Source organism: Uranotaenia lowii, chromosome 1 (assembly GCF_029784155.1).
Source record: "Uranotaenia lowii strain MFRU-FL chromosome 1, ASM2978415v1, whole genome shotgun sequence".
Lineage (NCBI taxonomy): Eukaryota > Metazoa > Arthropoda > Insecta > Diptera > Culicidae > Uranotaenia > Uranotaenia lowii.
This window is the reverse complement of record NC_073691.1, coordinates 35,620,649-35,638,975: the sequence shown is the minus strand read 5'-3', so window position 1 is coordinate 35,638,975 and position 18,327 is coordinate 35,620,649. Positions and strand designations below refer to the sequence as shown.

The window sequence follows — 18,327 nt, the reverse complement described above, 5'->3', positions numbered from 1 at the left end:
GTTTGGTGGGTAATGTTCCACTTCCCAGACTCACGAAGGTGCTCATATTGTCCCACCTAGAGGTGCTTATTTCATTCCTAGTCAGTTATTTTAATTTAAAATATGATATTGATAATCAAATAAAATGAGAAATCAAAACTATAATAAAGGGGAAACTTGACGAACAATGCCATTTTTCCAGGAAATGTGAATTTTTCCTCTTTTGTACAGTTGTCCTTTCTAATGTTTTGGTCTGTTTTTGGAAGAATTTGGCGTCTAAAATTCTCTCAGATTTTGTTTATCACCTCTTGTTTTTGTCAAATGGCTCTGCTAGGTTTTAAAATCAATCGCTTTTGAAATGAAGCAATGATGAACTTGCAAATTAAAAGAAAAACAAAGAAATATATTCTGCATTCATAGCAGGCCTAACATTGCTTTCGAAAGTAAAATGACATGGTTTTAAGGAAAATTTATCAACCTAACTACTTCAATGATATTGATTAAACCTTCAAATATTTTTTTTTTTTCATAAAAGAGAATTTCAATTAACTTATTGTTGCAAATTTTTGCTCCGGATTAGTCTTTACAGAAGTTTATTTTTGATACCTGCACACAAGTCTTCGTGAAATTGTAAGTGAAAGATGGCTTATTTAGAAGAGGTTTAATGCATTCAATACATTTTTTCACACTTTGATCAAAGTCTTAAGACGGAGAAACGTTCAATAAAATTTTAGTAAGAGTTTACTCGCAATATATCGGGTCTTATTTGAAGTTCATTTAATATACACGAAACAATGAACATATTTTTTTTTCTTTTGGCTTGCAAAAGAACAAATTTTTAACTATTCGCTTGATTTACCTGCATTAGGGCAGGTTTCTTTAACAATAAATATCTCGAGCTGAAAAATGACTTGCATAGCGATGAGTCCCAAAAAGCATGAGTTTTGACAATTATTGCGATGTATTACAAAAATAATGTTTGAACTTAAGTATTTGTACCAAATTTTCACCGAAATTATAAAGCATCGATGTAAAAAAAAGATGATTTTGTGTATCATAAGGCTTCATAATGTTTTTCTTGAAATCAGTCAAATAGTGTTCTCGAAATGGTGCTATTTAATGTCTCATTACAAATTCCTCTTAGGGTGTTAAAATTTTTCAGAGATGCAAAAACAATTGATAACTTATTTGGGGGCGCTTCTATCAGGTCATCAGGTTATTTTTGGACAAGGAATATTCATTTCAGAACTTTCGTGCAGCCTTGTTTTTGGCAAAAAAAGTTATATATTATCAAAATTTTAAAGCAAAGGTTTCAACTTAATGATTTACTTTGACTTCTGAGCAGAAAAGTTTCTGATAGTTTAATTTTTTTTAAATTTTTTTTTTCATTCTTAAAAAAAATTGCTATTGCAAAAAACTTCTAACTTTAATAATTTTAAGATACTTTTTGAAGCATAAACAAAAGCGCATAGCTGCAAAATTTAACGAAGTTTTAAAATAGATTAGAATCTTTCATATCAATAATTTAAAAAATGTATTTATATTTCAAATTTTCAATAAATTGTAGAATATTTTCGTTTAAATCGTTATAGATCTGAAACAAGAATAACTTGACAAAATCTGAAGCATTGATTCAATGAGGGATAGTGAATAGATATAAAATCAATTTTTGTTTTACATATTGGTTTCTCAATCCATCAGTTATTAATTTTTCATTTAACTAAGTGATAATATATTTTAAAACTTTTTAACGCCAGGGCACAAAAGCTGATAAAAATATGCATGTTTATGTAGAAATTCCACCATGAGTGCACGGATTCACCGCAATTTTGCCAACGTATGCACTTAATTGCATTAATACTGATACGACACACCCTACGATCAAGGTTGCCGAAATCACAGAATAATCGACAATTTCACAGAATTTGGAGCAAATTCTCATCACAAAATCTGTGTCAAAATTTTGTAAATATTCACAGATTCCACAGATTTTTGAAATGTTGTAAATTTTACCAAAACCATAATTTTTTTGAAAACATAAAAAGAGATTTTTTTTCTTTGTTTTGGAAAATCATGATCAAATTAATAATTTTACTTACTTTTGCTCACGTGAAATGCTGAAAAGACCCAACGTGTAATGATTTTTTAGTAAAATTATGGTTTTTTCCATCACAGAATTTCTTGAATCAATCACAGAAAGTCTTTGAATTCTGTTTTGCGAAAACACAGATTTTTTTTTTTGGCAACCTTGCCTATAATTTGGATGTTTTGGTCGTTCATTTCCACCCACTTTTGAAAACTTACAAGCAGCTGCTAGCGGTATTTCGCGCTGATATATGAATGTTCAAAAAGTATGTCACATTTTTATTTACCATTTTTTTGTCAGGTATTGCAGCGGTTATGTAGTAACACGACTAGAATTAGTATGAAATAACGGTTCTGTGGAATAGGAATTTATTGCGGTAATTATGCGTTTAAACATATTCTCAAAATCCAGTGCAAAGTTGAATTTAAGACTTAGAAAATCTGAGAAATAGCAAGCTGACGAAAAACAGTCGTTTTTAAAAATTCTACGATTATTCTGATTTTCGCATTTTGGCAATCTAAAAATGCAAAAACGTGCCAAATTACTTCAACTTTCAATCTTCTTTTCAAAGGTTATCTGGTGTAACTTGAACAATTGTGATGGTTCATTGATTGGAAAGTACCGTTTAACTTTTTGCATTTTTTGTGGCCATGATCTTAAGAAATTTTAGAAATATTCATCTTTGCAAGCAACGTATAGTTTCTAACTTCAGCTTTCTTGGACACAAACAGATTTTTTTAAGCATTTTAAAGCAATCTACAGTCTTTTTTGCGAAGCATGTTTTTTCGGATTTTCATTTTCTGTAACAGAAAAATGAAGTATTGTATGTGAATATTGTCCGATAAATATATTTGAGTTTCATAACGAAGTTTCTAAAAATATTAGTTTTATAAAAATCAGCTAGGAAACAAGTGAGATATATTGATTTTTGTCAGGAGTGTCAAATCGACACTCCAGGAACTGAAACGGGTAAATTTTTTGGGACAGATGAGGGTTATGCAAGATTTCATATTTCAAGATAGATAAGTTAACGAAAGATCAGATTTCTTATAAAAGTTTATCAATTTGATAAACTTTCGGGATAAAATTGAATTTGAGAATGAGAATGCATATCAGCTAAACAAAATTTATTAATAATCGTCTGAATAATATTTTGCTAAATTTTTTATAATAAATCGAAATTTAGAATTTTTGAGTAGAGCTGAGCTACTTCAACGCAACACTCAAAATTTCAAAAATAATATAGACTCAACACTTATGCCAAAACCTCAAAAACCCATCCCAGGTTAAAAATTCTGCAACAGTTTTTCAAAACTTTAAAACTTGTTTATAGAAATTCAGTTCTGAATAATAAGTTTTGAATGACATTTAACTCATTTCAAAGGTTTTGGTTCCATATTTCCAAACCAAAAATAATATTTCTTTTATCATATTTTGGATTCTGTATCCAGTTCAGGATTCCCGATTTTGAATTCGAGTATTAAATTTAAATTGAAAAGCTGCTAAGAAATTCCAGTTTTAATTTGTTTTCTTTCATCTCACATCAAATTTTATTCATGATTTACGAAAATTATTTGCATATTCAGTATTATGAAAATATTTTTTTTTTGTCATGGTTTGATTTTCGGCTTTCAGGCTCAAGTTTTCCAGTGACATAATAATTTTCCGGGCATAAAAAATGAAAATAATAGGTTTAAAGTCCTTAAACTTAATTCTTATAAAAGTTGTCGTAATACAAGGCTTCAAATGGCAATCTGAAGTTAAACTACACAACTACATAATTTAAATCAAAGATTCATGAATAAGAGCTCTAAAATTTGGTTTTTAAATTTTGATATGGAATTAAGATTCGGATGTCAGATTTTTATACATTTCAGTAATCGTATTGAAATTTGGAAACAGATTGAAAATACTTCTATTCAATTCAGGTTCAGAATGCATATTCTGAATGCATGTTCAAAATTCAGAATATGATTTACCTCGTAAATGAGTTTTACAATCAAGATAAAAATATCAAAGTGACATTTTCATTTTCGTTCAAGAGATCACAAACTTATGTTTCCGTTAGTAAATTGAATTTCAAAATTTCAAATTTTTAATTAAAGTTCGTTTGTACATCAACTATGCTGAAAATTAGAAATTTAAAATAGAATTTGAAAATATTTTTTTAAGCCAACAATTTCTTATTTTTAATAAAAGTTCGTTTGTTCAAACAATGCAGATAAAAATCACAAATATAAAGTAGAATTTGAGTTGATTTTTTTAAGGTTACAAGTCACACTTTTACTTAAAAAATGTCTTCCGTAGGACTTTCAATATGGAATTGCTTTTTTTAATAAAAAATATTTGCTGATAAAGAAACATTTAAAATTATTGTTTACGGCCTTCTTGGTGTATGTTATGTTCTCATAGTGAGAACATTTCAAGAGTTGAAAATTAAAGATGGATAGAAGAAGATCAGATAAAAATTACAGGTATTGAAAATGAGCGGGTAGAAATGTTTTTAAGAAGTATAATTTAACCTGTTAAGTCTGTGGTGAAAATGCTTCTTAAAGAAAATTCCACCTGCTCATTTTCAACACATGTAATTTGTATAGTAAAAACAGATGCGAAATACAAATAAATTGGAATAAATTGTATGAAAGATTGTTTGCAACTAAATTGCATGCTATATCATTGCACAAAACCTATAAATCAAGTTTTTTTTATCGAATAATACAATAATATCAAGAAAACAAAAGGTGATAAAACTCCCATCTTCAACAAACTGTTTTTTGCTCTTGTAATTTTTCGAATATTTGATAAATATTTCAAAATTTCCATGAAATAAATCAATCTGTATTTAGTCCCCCCCTTCGGGTTCTTTGGAAATTTCGAACGGGAGGGGGATTGAAAAAGAAGAAATTAATATTTAATTATAAAGTAACAAAAATAAATTGTTTCATAAAAATTATTATTATTATTAATCCGTTAAAATATTTTCAATAAGAAATCAAAATCAAAACAATTCTCAGCAAAAACATTTCTGTTAAATTTGAAAGCTGAAAATTATATTAAATTTGTTCACAATTTTGTAAATGTTTATAAATCATAATTTTTGGCTTTTTTCGGTCTGAGATTTTAATCAAACAACTATTTATTTGAAAAACCCGAATCAAAAAGTTGTTTGATCGAAATCTCAGACCGTAAAAAGCAAAAAATTATAATTTAAAAACATCTTCCTAGTCGAAAACATAAATTTTACATAAATGTTAATGTTCATGAATGTTTACAATCTTTTTCTTCATTTAATATACTACAACGTTTGAAACTTCTCCCACGCCAAATAAAATAGTTAAAACAACCTACCAATTTCTGCTTAAACTTGATGGCCAGCTTGAGTCGTTCCAGCGTCTGTCGCTCGCCCGGTTCCCAGTTATCGGTCGCCCCCGGATTGTAGTTCAGCATGATTTCCAGCTCGTTCGATGTCCGGGCATGATCTAGCAGAGCCGTGCCCAGTTCCTGCGAATTGAGTCGCATCGCCTGCGGAATAATTAAATCGGTTAACTACATGTAGTTGCCTCCCCGAACTCAAAAGGATAACCAGTTGCACTTGCCGTGTATTCTGCCCGAAATTCCGACTCCATCCGGCTGAGACGCCGCAGCTCCCAGCTGAGGTGAAACGCCGTCGAGATGGGATCCTTTGAGCTGAGCGCTATCAACGAACTGGACGAGAGGGCCCGGTACGCATTGATGCGGGACTGTGAATGGCGCAGGGAATCATGGTCACTCGACGTGACACACTCGTCACATCCGCAGCTGTGAAAATGGAAAAGGACAAAGTGAGAGCGATTTAGTCTACTTGAAGGCGCATTGTGGCAGGTGAGCTTAATTTATTGCTTTGCACGAATGAATACTAATTTTGGCAGGAGGTAGACCACGTGGATGACTTATGAGTTAACTATGAAAAGTTACCATCGCTGATATTCGAAATTTCTTTTAAAAAAGGTTAAATTTGTCTTGAATCGAACGGCAGTTCTGCAAAATTATTCCATTTTTATAATATTCGACAGATGGTAACCCTAAAAGAACTAGTTAGCAAAAAGATATAGACAGATGCAACACGTGATCTTTACCAGGAAATTATTCGTGTCTTGACATTTGAATTACGATTCGAGATGTTCTCGTTAATCATAAGAAATCGTTAAAACGTTCGGGAATAAAGAAACAAATTTTGAACTAAACTAAATTTTCTTTACATATTAAGTGAAAATACACGATACTATTTTGAAGCTTACCGAACATCATGTGGCATGGGCAGGGTAGCCCCTCGATCGAGCAAAATTTTGAGAATTTCATAATTATTTTTATGAGCGGCCAGGATGAGTGGGGTAATATCGGCAGTAAAGGATGAGGACGATCGATCAACCGCTTCCCAACTCTGTGGATAAAATCGGACAAAAAATCCTTTTTATATCGCCCAAATATATAATATTCATCAATGAACCACTTACATAAGGATCACCAGGAACGTGGTTTTCCTCCTCCCAGAGGAGTAAAGTTTCGACTGCTTCCACGTATTCTTCCTTGATGGCGTGCAGGAGTGCATCCTGGATCGAATAATAAAAATATGGTTAAATTTATATATATATATGAGAAAAATAGATACAAGTTACCTTGACTTTGATTCCCTCGCCCAGTAGCAGCCGGATGAGTTCAATGTTTTCGTTTTCGATTGCTGCTATCAGGGCTGACCGGTTCAACGGATCCACGCAGTTGATGTCGAATTCTTCCGGAGTGGCTTTGTTTTCTTGGATGATTCTTAAAGCAGGAATATAGTAAAAAGTTATTTTTATTTTAATTAAATATACATGTGATTGTGTCAAACTGCAACATTTGTAGAACTTCCAATCGTCTGTTATCAAAAAAGTTTACTTTTTGATCAAAATGAACGGGTGAATATTTACTTATCTTAAAAAAAGATTTTGGAAATTGTTTGAAAAATGTCACATACTCCTAGCGCTTTGTGGTCTTGGGAAAAGCTGTAGCCAAAGATTTTTTCTGTTAGCAATAGACTTTGAATACTGTTTTGTGTGTTTGTTTATTTGTTCGTTTATTTGTTTGTTGATTACTCCAGAAGATTAAGAGTACAATATTTTTTTTGTATTTTGTATAACTACTTGCGCGATTTGCATTTGTTATTATCGTTCACTTCAGTTTGTTTATTTTTGATTCCTATATCTAAAAATTTGCATGCATGGAAATACTCATGCAAAACCCAAAAAGTCACTAAACCCTTTTATCTGAGCAATGCTCTGCAAGCTGAATTGATGCTATCTGTTCCGAACACAGTTGGTGTTTGGACTTCTAGCCGAGTAGTCGACTTTTTCACTGCTGCGACGTCGAATTCAACTGTGTGTAGCCTAGCTACTGTTAAAATTTCGCTTTTGTTCCAAACAATAGCAGATATCGACCTGTGGGATAATGGCGTCCAAACTGGAGGAAGCGCGGACCAACACGTTGCGAATTTTTTTTTTGGACACGGCAAAGCTGAGCCATCGGATAGCGGAATATTTCAGTTCCTTAGACTGAAAATGAATTTGGTGTCTGAAAACCTTTTGGCTATGTATAAGGAGCCGAAAGAGCATTGCGTGTATCTCAAGTTCAAATCCGAAGCCCTGCTGAAGGAGACCTTGAAAAGGTTGCCTTCTTCGTTGGAATTCTTTTACGATGAAAGCAGCTCGACAACAGTGACCTTGTCTGCCGCAACTAGTGTTTTCAAATATGTGCGTGTCTTCAATCTACCACCGGAGATAGAAGATTAAGAAATTTCAGATGTGTTCTCGAGATTTGGGACTATCCAACGTATGGTGCGCGAAAGGTATGGGACAGAGACCGGGTTTCCAATTTGGAGCGCAGTTCGGGGCATCCATATGGAGATAAAAAGTGAAGTTCCAGCGACAGTTCATGTGCATAACTTCCAAGCACGCGTTTATTATGATGGGCTTATAAATAAATGCTTTGTTTGTGGAAGTTCAGAGCACATCAAAGCTTATTGTCCTAAACGTGTGACTGTAAGTAGCCGGATGAAAATGCGATATAGTGACGTTGCTGCTGGATCTAGTCACGTGGTGGAAAATCAAGAGGTTAGACAGGAAGTTGGCATTTCAATGCCCAAGCCCTTATTGAAAAATGAAATAGCGGATGAGTCGTGCAACACATCGGAAAAAACAACAGCAGCGGTAGAAGATGTCCAGCAACAGTCTACAACCGAGGAAGAAACGGGGGAAACTTTCGAGGAAACCGAAGTGAAAGAGCTTAACTTGGCGATAGATGAGAAAGAAGAGGCTTTCACGAAAGTAACTGCGGAGCGGCCGAAACGAGGACGGATCGAATTAAAAACTGACGGTAGAGCTACATCATCCGAAACATCAACAGAATCAGAGTCAGGCTCGGTCATGACAGTACCTACGGCTAGCATTTCGCTAGCACAGAGTAAGCTAAACCGTGGAAGATCGAAGTCGAAGCAACAAAAAAAGCAGTGAAAGTAGTTTTTTCACTTAACTCAATATTGTTGAGTTAATTTGAGATGACAGGAATTTTTGGTATCCAGTAATGTTACTGTAATTCCGTTGAAAAGTTAAAGAAAGTGCTTTAGAAAAAAAGACCTGATAAAATAAAAAAAGTTATACGTTACATTAGAAGTGAATAAGTAAATGGAGGAATTTAGTTGGTTATTTCAAAACACAGTTTATAGTGACAAAACACAACTCTAGGTTTAATTATTTGAAATATTGATTAATAATAATAATAATAAAAAAAATCTGAAGAAAAAAAATAAAGAAAAAAAAAAACGATCCTCATACCCCTGGATACTGAAGGCAAAACAGCACTGAAACACACGAAAACTAAACTATGTTGGGTACCAGGTCATTGCAGTATTCTCGGTTACCAGAAGGCGGATATCCTGGCAAATGCCGGACGCAGCGGGAAGTTTATAACCCAAGAAATCCTAGCAACGGACGCTGTCCGTTGGTTCAATCAAATAATTTGGGCTAAATGGAACTCACACTTCTTATCCGAGAGAGATCTGTTTATTTTAAATCGAAACCAATTCCTTGTACACGAGCAATGCACCTTGACGAGACCCCGAATTAGTTATACTCGGCTAACAAATTCCTGCTACATAGAACGGAGCAGTGGCACCTGCGATTCTTGTGGAGAAAGAAAGACGGCCAAATTATTTGATGTTGATATTTGATGTTTACAGCTAGGAAAAAACCCTGTAAATAATCTGTAACATATTACTATCGATAAAAGGGTACTCAGCAGCAGCCTTAAAAATCTACGTTGCCTAAGACATTCCATCTTTTTCCGCCGGAAGGCCAGGTGAACACAAACAATCAGCAGAAGCCTTAAAAATCTGCGCTTTCTAAGTTAATGCCTTCTTTTTCCACCGGAAGGCCAAACGAAACAATTAATCAGCAATAATAACAGTCTTCAAATCAGCGCTTCCTAAGCCACTTTCCTCATTTTCCATCGTAAGGCCAAATCTAAGCAAACATTCTTAATCAACAGTCCTAAAAATCTGCGCTTTCTAGGTGAATTCCGTCTTTATTCTCCACCGGAAGGCCAATTCAAAACGAACAATCAGCAGCAGCCTTAAAAATCTGCACTTCCTATGCCATTATATTTTTTTTTTCTCACCGGGAGGCCAAATCAATACAAACAATCTGCCGCAAAAGTATTAAAAATCTGCGTTCCCTGAGCTAATTCCGTCTTTCCCACCGGAAGGTCATTTATAAACAAACAATCAGAATCAGTCTTAAAATCTGCGCTTCTTAAGCAAATTCCGTTTATTTCCACCCGGCGGCTAAATCAAAACAAACAAACAGCAGCAACAGTCTTAAGAATCTGCGCTTCTTAAACCAATTTCGTTTTCTCAATCAGCAGCAGCCTTAAAAATCTGCACTTTTCAAGTAAATCCGTCTTTTTTCACCGGAAAGCCAAATCAAAACAAATAATCAGTAGCACCCCAAGCCAAATGGCTTCCCAAGCCATTTCGTTGCTTCCACCGGAAAGCCAAATTGAAATACACAATCATAGCAGCAGCCTCAACAATCTGTGTTTCCGAATCTCTCCATATTATTTAACGGAGGAACGAACAATCAAAGTTTTTCCAGCCTTTCCGTATTATTTACCGAAGCCAGAACCATTTCTAAACAATCTGAGCATCAGCCTTGCAAATCTGTGCTCATCTTACCAACTAGGCTATGTCGTGATTCTACGATTTTTAGGAATCTTAATTCAGAAATTTCCTCAGACACACACTCACAAAAATAGATTAATAACTGACTTTGTTTTGTTTGTTTTGCCTTGTACTGCCAAAACTACGTTGTCATAGAAATTTATTTAATTCCATTTATCTTCTGTGTTGCCGAATACAACTATTATTTTATTTAATTTTGATTAAATTTTATTTGATTATTAAATGAAATAAAAAAAAAAACACTTTCCTTAAAAATATGATGCATCTTAAATAAGTGTTTAGTGATGATCATAAACATTACTCACATTAATTACAAAACAAATTGGATTATACGAGATGATTTATTCTTTGGAAATTCCTTCAAAATTTTGTAAAAGAAGTTTTCTATATAGACTCAACTTGAACTATTAGACAACTGGACTGTGTAAAACTTATTTTTAGTATCCCTTCAACTGGAAATGTATAAGATAATTTCTATTTTCCCAAGAAATTAAGGAATATACTTAAAATTTGATAAATAATCAAGTTTCGATATAATAAAATCATTTTTTTAAGCATTTTATTTTATTTAAAGGAGGTTTAACGGAATTTTCTGCAATTGAGTTACGGGTGATCAAGGTAGTTGAAAGAACTGTTTTCACCACATAGAGTTTCAGATGAGATCATGTTACTAAAATACGATCAATGCGTTGATTTCTCAGGACATTTTGCAGATTTTTTTACTCGTGACAAGGCTCCAAATTAAATGTAAACCTCTTTAATGTTTATAAAGAAACAAATTTAATTAATTCAATATGGTGGTAGTTTTGTTCCGATTTTTGCAAATAATCAACATTGTAATTCGGCTTTAATTTTTCAAATAATGGTATCAGGTTTGAGATTCAGAAATCAAATTTACGAACCACCTTGTTGATTTAAAATTAATATATCATGGAGATACATAGAGAAAAATAAACAATACAGTTTGCAAAATATGATAAATGATTCAATAGAATCAAATCCTTCTCGCCAATATACTACCCATGAAAAAGTTAATCCTGCGTAGCCTTAGATACAAATCTCAAGGAATTTATATTCAACCCGTAGTTCCCAGTTCTCTATCTGAATAATCGTCTGGTCTTGGCGGTTTTCAAGTCGTTTTTTCTGTTCGAATCCCAATTCACAATTTGCAAAAATGGCAAAACAAGTGCCTACTGAAATTACCAGCAAGTTGTCATATTTTCCATAAACACACTCAAACACTGTAATGAATTTCTTATATTTTCAGTACATGCAATTTGCAGGCGAAGTCCAAAACTGGCAACTCTGTCTTAACTAAACCTTAGTCCTAGACATTGCCTCAACTGGATTGAGATCCTGAACTGGACCGAAGTCCTGAACTGGATCAAAGTCCTTAAGTCTTGACTGGATCGAAGTCCTTAACTGGACCGAGATCTTAAACTGGCAACTTTGCCTTCACTATCGATATTCGTTCTTCAATCACTGTTCCACACACTTTGACTTTTTACAGAAAACGCGGCAATTTTCGACAATTTCGAAATATGTATCTTTTTCACTCTTTGAACGACACTTCTGTTAATCAAATCGCGGGATTTATGTTAATCCTACCAATTTTGAAGTTTCAACATTCTCTTTGGATAAAAGTCACTTGCGGCAATTTTTACACCAGTGCAAACAGATTTCCTCAAAACTGGACTATATGTGATAATCTTGGGAGGACCGCCATAGTGAAAATAAACATCAGACTACCGGAGAAAATCTCTGATTTCTCGATTAATCTATTGACGATTGCCGCATGAACGCCGACTGAGCGCGAATTTTTTTAACGTTTGATGGGGGTCTGTGTTTTCTGGTAATGATTGAACTTGTACACAACACCCAGCAAACATTAAGGAAGGTATATCGCAGGAACAACAGAATTATTCAAACAATTATACCAGATGAAAAGATTGTATTGATCGTAGCAAAATAGCCTATAGCTACACAAAGTGGAGGCGATATATCTACAATGACAAGATTCCAAAGATCCGATTTCCTCACAAAATGCAAAATAAACGATGTCTGAGATTTGAACTCCAGTCCACCAAGTTCGCAGTCCGGTATCTTGCCACGATGCCAACTTATCAATTGATATGATCCACGCTATAGCTCTTTACGTGAGATTTTCTTTTACGAAATCAGTTCACTCAAATTGTAAATGTCGAATTAGCATATTCCCAACTTTTTGAAGATATATTAACAAGTTGAATAAACTGCTATCCGACGCAACTATTTTTCGACAAAGCTTGTCGTAAATAAATGATAGAAAATCACTCAATACCAACTTGTTGACGATGGTATTGAAAATGTCTAAATAATCGATTTGGATTATAATTTTTATTACGTTTATTTGTTAGCTGGGCAGGGGGTTAAGTAGTTAAGGTTACTCGGTCCTTTGTAACGTGGAGACAGGCAGGCGTCAACGTTAACCAGATCCTATCGGCTTCCCTTAAATTTTGGCGACATTACACAAGCGCCAAATATCCCAAGCAACCACAATTCTCTTAAAACGTGCACATAGAAGCTCAATCAGCCCTTTTCCCTAGTCCTAGAGAATTCTATACAGTACAAAATTTAAGTTCTTAAAGCTACTTGAATGTTCATTTGAGTGGCTGAAGAGAATGCTATTCAGCTTCTACGGGAGTGTCAAAAAACTTCTACGAGCTGAAAAAAAATCCGGTTGACAGATTTCTCTGACAACCAGATGACAGACTGCTAGATTGCCGGTCTCTACTATCTACTATCACATTGACTTTTATGTTTACTCAATTATATATTGCTAATTACAAAGAAACTGCGTATCGCCCCGGGAAACTGCCCTCCTAGAGTACAATAAAAATCACCATCCTCCTGACCAAATCAGCTCACTGCTATACAACTGTTATATGGTTTATTTAAACTTTATAACAGAGCAAAAATAAGGCTTTGAGAAGATTATTTGAATTATGATCGAAGGTCTAAACACCATTTTTTAATATTAGAGGACTTTCCATGGATTTAAAAAAATAATAAAATAATTCAATGTCACCACCTTTTTATTTATTTGATCATCAAAATATCCTTGAACATATACAAACGGGTGGTGGAAAACGATCCATCAAAAGCGCACACGGAAGTACTAATCATTGTTCTCAGCTTAATTTTTTTAAACGAACACAAACACATAAAGAATCTCAATAAAACTTGATGTTTCATCGAAGAGATTCCTTTTTACTTAACTCTAAGCGTACACCATTCAACGATATGATGGCTAGCATCTTACAAATGCTATTACCACCAACCCACAGAAAGTGTAGGGGAAAGTCGGGTAAAACGGACACTTTCAATATTTCGAGAATTACAATGTTTGGCACAAATCTAATGATGGGAATATGTTCGCCTAAGTGTATCAACACTTTCGAGAACTTTTGTTTATTTATAGCAAGAAAGTCCCCATCATAGTAAACAAAACAAACAAAAACTTTGAGAATCCATTATTTGATGAAATTTTCTCTCCTCACTAAATAGTTCATAACTCGCGGAATTCCGAAACCACACTGTTTCGCTTGTGGACTCCGACCAGTTGATTCCATTTTGATTTGAAAACGTTTTCAAATACTTAACTCACAAAAATATCTACTTTTACAGCAATTTTTGCGGCAAAATGTACCTTTTCTGAGCAATGTCCGTTTTACCCGACCATTTTTGAAAAGTGTGATTTGCAAGCATGTTTTAGATTACTATAAAAACAGTCTTGATGAAGGAAATTTACTTACTCCAATGGTTAATACGATAGCAAACAACCTAAACAGCCCATCTGCAAGAAAACTGCGACGAAAAAAGCAATATCTGATTTTCTATTGCGATTCTACCTTAGGGTGTCCGTTTTACACGACTTTCCCCTACTATGTTTGCCGTGACCGGGATTCGATCTCATGGCCGTTGGCTTAGAAGACTGGAAAGCTACCCTCTACACCACGGGCTGCGGCTGCGGCTGAATTTGGTCGTATTTGGTGGACAAACATTTTCTGCACAAACCCTTATACATCACTTTTCAATCTTACAAAATTTTAAATCACTCATTGACGTGAGAAACGGAAAAACTACGTTTTTAAAACACAAAACATCAGCAGCCTGGTACTCAAGCAGCTCACGAGCGGCATCCGAATCGCCAGCATGTTGTTGTAGAAGGGGACACTCGTCTAGGCCGAAACATCGATTCCGGTTTTCTTCAGGAGAAATGTGTACCTTTTGGCAATGATGATAACTATAAGTTTGGTTCTGTCTTGGGTAAATGTTCCTGTTATCTTGTGTTCTGGAATCTGGAGGGCTTCGCGATCAGATCGTTGATGCTCTTGAATTATCTTCCGCCAATTGTCGATCGATATGAAACACAGATGACGGAGAAAGTGGTTCTTCCTTTTCAAAATACGTTAATTGAATTCTACTGTTTATGTAAACAAGCTACAGAAATTTGACAGCTGTAATTGACATGTCGCTTAAAAGTCTCATTAAGGATCTCCACGATACTTTTAGTCCTTGCACGAAGTGTAACCTGTATATGACGCTCATAAGACGCTCATTAGAGTGTTAAGAACCATCTTTGGCGGCGTACAGGAGAACGGAGTGTGGAGACGAAGGATGAACCACGAGCTCGCGCAATTCTACGGCGAACCCAGTATCCAGAAGGTGGTGAAGGCTGGCCGGATACGCTGGGCGGGACATGTTGAGAGAATGCCGGATGACTGTCCTGCAAAACAGGTGTTCGCTACGAATCCGGTAGGAACAAGACGAGCGGGGGCGCAACGAGCGAGGTGGTTAGACCAAGTGGGGTGTGATCTGGCGAACGTGGGTTGCCCGAGAAATTGAAGAACGGTTGCCATGGACCGAGTGAATTTTAAATGTGAACTTGGAAATTCCATGATTAAGTAAGTTTGCGACTTTTGGTTGCTTGGGGGGCTATTGGGTTGGGGTCCAACCTCAAGTTTAAACACTTTTCATGCTCACTCGTGCACCAGTGAAATTTATGTTACCATGGACAAAATAAACACAATCATGGTGTGAGTGAACTGACGTTTGATATTCAATGTTTAAGTGCTTTTACTCAAAGCTTGAATGCAAAGTTGCAATATTTGAGAAGAAAGCTTCAAAGCTCAGATCCCATCTTGCAGAGCGGCAGCACCATAGACATTGTGTTAGCGTCGCCAACGATTTGTTCGAGAGAACAACAGCCCGACTATCTTGCTACTGAAACCGTATTTGTTTATGCCGAGTGTTGCACTGGTGCACCACTTGGTGCTGTTATATTGTATGTTTATTCGGACAGTGTTGCACTGGTTTTGACCTGAAGGAGCTCTGCTTACGGACGGTGGCTCACCGATAATTTTGTCAGTGTTGCGAAAGAGCAATACACTGGCTAAGAGATCTTTGCGTTAACGTAGTCCGAGAGCCCGTGTTAGTCGGATACCCATTGGGAGAAACATTCGACATATTTTGGCACATGACGAGGGATGCTCGAATATTAGTCGATGTACACACTGAGATAAATTCATTCTTACAAATCAACTCCTCACAGCCCTCTACGTCTAACAATTGGCATCGGACTCTAAGGTAGGTAGGGAGGACCTGACTGACCGAATGAGAGGTTTCATTTCCAAGTCGTATGTGTGTGTGGAAGCTATACTGCATATTGCATTAATTCTTACAAATTCGGCATACCCAATAGATAAACCTTTTTATTTTTAACCTTCCTCCCCAGAAGAAATTTACTCCTGACTAAGTCCGCCTGTTATCAACCGTAGTTTTGTTCTTCAGGAGTTATAAAATAATAGACAACCTCAACAAGTCGTAGTGATTTCTGAATATCCTTTAAATTTTCCAAAGAAAGGAAACCTAACAGAGTGTGGTAACGAGCAACTTTGATCAGTAGAACACTCAAAGTACTCTTCAAAGTGGTCCCACCCAGGAACAAATTGATGAAACAATCCTGCCGTAACATCATATATTGATTCGGGTGGTCATCTGTGGACAGCACTCTCTTCTGCTGGTGTTCGGATGATTCGGTGCTATACGAAGTTGAGATGAAGAGAAACTAGTCCATCTCATCGAAGCACAGTATGAGACGCTTTCTTACACGATGATGTATTTTGCGAACTATTCCCGATAACTGCTGAAGTGAAAAAAGGATGTATTTTTTGCTACTTCTAGGATTGCCGTGGCATCCTTCGGCTCTGGAGCACCTTAACGACCTTGACCTGGTTGGCGTAGTTGTATCGCCCAAATATAGACTAAGTCGATAGAGATAGAGACGATAGCTGTTAAGTACATAGGTTGAAAAATTGAAGTGCGTGGTAGCCAGATAACATTGTTGAACCACAATCAATCTTCAACTTTCCGTTAAATCCGTGGTGTTGTATGGCTGCTAAGCTAGTGGCACATAGGCGGTAAAGGCGTGCTTGGTGGCCTATCATTTGGATCTCAAATGTGGAAAAAACATCACCAGTGTCACCAAAAGGCAAAAGAAATAGAGATTCAGGAATGTTGGTGGAGGTGGATTGGGCACACAGTGCGAACAGATGTGCACTGTTGATGTTTATCGACTGGAAGGCAGGAAAAAGAGTAGTCTAGCTAGCCGTAGAAATACCGGAAGTAACATTCAACCAGTTTGTTATCGATCATCACATGAGGAAAATTATAATAAAGAGCAGAAGGGAATTGGTACTTAATTTTCATAAAATATCTGTACCTTGAAATAAATTACACTCCGAACCAAATCTATGACCTTTTAAATAAATTACACTAGAAAATGGAATGACTGTTTACTGGTTTAATGCATTAGCTATTATTCCATCCGGGATTTCACCCATTGCACGTGCGCAGTCTGTAAAATCCTTCGTTACGCAACACCAATCCGAATGAAGCCCTTTTCTGGAGACGTCCCCGCTGAGACGCCTCTACTCACCTTCGAACCGTTGCGCAATCACCTCGCTCGGCACTCAGCAGAAATTGCTTCTCGGTTCGGGTCAGTATGATATCCGGCGCTTCCCGATCGAACTCCGAAACGGCACTCCTGATCGATTTCCCATCCGCCTCCACCTCGATGTTGGCCATGGCGTTCGAGTTGTTTCGACCATCCGATTGCTGACCTCCGGCGCTCGTTGCCAGCGAGGCATTCGAGTTCACCAGATTCTCCCGGGATTCGGAGGGTTTCTTCATTTTGCTTCTAGGGCTTAGTTCTCAGGACACTTTTGCTTTTTTCACTTAGATTTTCACTTTGCCAACTACGGGCTATTGATCCAGTAGTTCACATTTCATGTAATTAGAAGGCACTTAGTTTGACACTTTGAGAGGTACACGACCAAGGTTGTTCTTTGGATCGATCTGGAACGCAAACCTGGGTTTATCTTTTTCAGATTTGTTGGAGGTTTTTGTATTCCTTTAAAACTCCCAACTTCCACTCAATTTTTGTTCACCGGATTGATCAGCTGAATTACTTTTTTCATGTACTTGAAAACCTATAACCTCAAAGACTAATTAAATTAAACAGACGAAAATGGAGTTTTCCCATTCTTTTAAGTTAATCTTCCTTCAAGTTACAGCACAGGACAACTCCGGAAGTACTTTTCACCAATTTGAACCGGAGTTAACCACTTTTAATCAGTCACATCTTTGGAAGTTCTCCCAAATCCTTCAAAGCTCAACCACAAGAAAACTTCCCACGATCCCGACGATGTCAAACGGTCAACTTTCGATACGCGAATATCGGCAAATTGAAAAACCACCAGCTCAGGAGGACCACAAAAAACCTTCCCTCGGTTGTCTAATTTAATTAGTTAAATTATGTCAATATTGGAACGCGAGTTGCCCCAGCCAATGTAATGATGTAACCCGATACCCACATATCGGCCAGAAGATTCACACAACTGGAAGCATTACCTTAGTCAGCCGGACACTTTTTCCCGGATCCCTGAGGAGTTCCTCGTTGAAACACGTGGAC

The 18,327-nt window shown here is 36.0% G+C and overlaps 1 protein-coding gene across 2 annotated transcripts in view; it reads right to left on the bottom strand.

Annotated features, from left to right (window-relative positions):
• Window positions 1-18,104, bottom strand: part of LOC129751351 (transient receptor potential protein) — a 44,566-nt gene extending 26,462 nt beyond the window's left edge. For both annotated transcript variants that reach the window (XM_055746800.1, XM_055746807.1), the window contains exons 1-6: window positions 17,293-18,104; window positions 6,721-6,865; window positions 6,559-6,654; window positions 6,343-6,485; window positions 5,662-5,863; window positions 5,414-5,587 (exon numbers count right to left, since the gene is read on the bottom strand). In XM_055746800.1, coding sequence (XP_055602775.1) covers window positions 5,414-5,587; window positions 5,662-5,863; window positions 6,343-6,485; window positions 6,559-6,654; window positions 6,721-6,865; window positions 17,293-17,546 — 1,014 coding nt within the window. In that variant the 5' untranslated portion in view covers window positions 17,547-18,104. The remainder of the gene's footprint in view (window positions 1-5,413; window positions 5,588-5,661; window positions 5,864-6,342; window positions 6,486-6,558; window positions 6,655-6,720; window positions 6,866-17,292) is intronic.
• Between the last annotated feature and the right edge of the window lie 223 nt (window positions 18,105-18,327).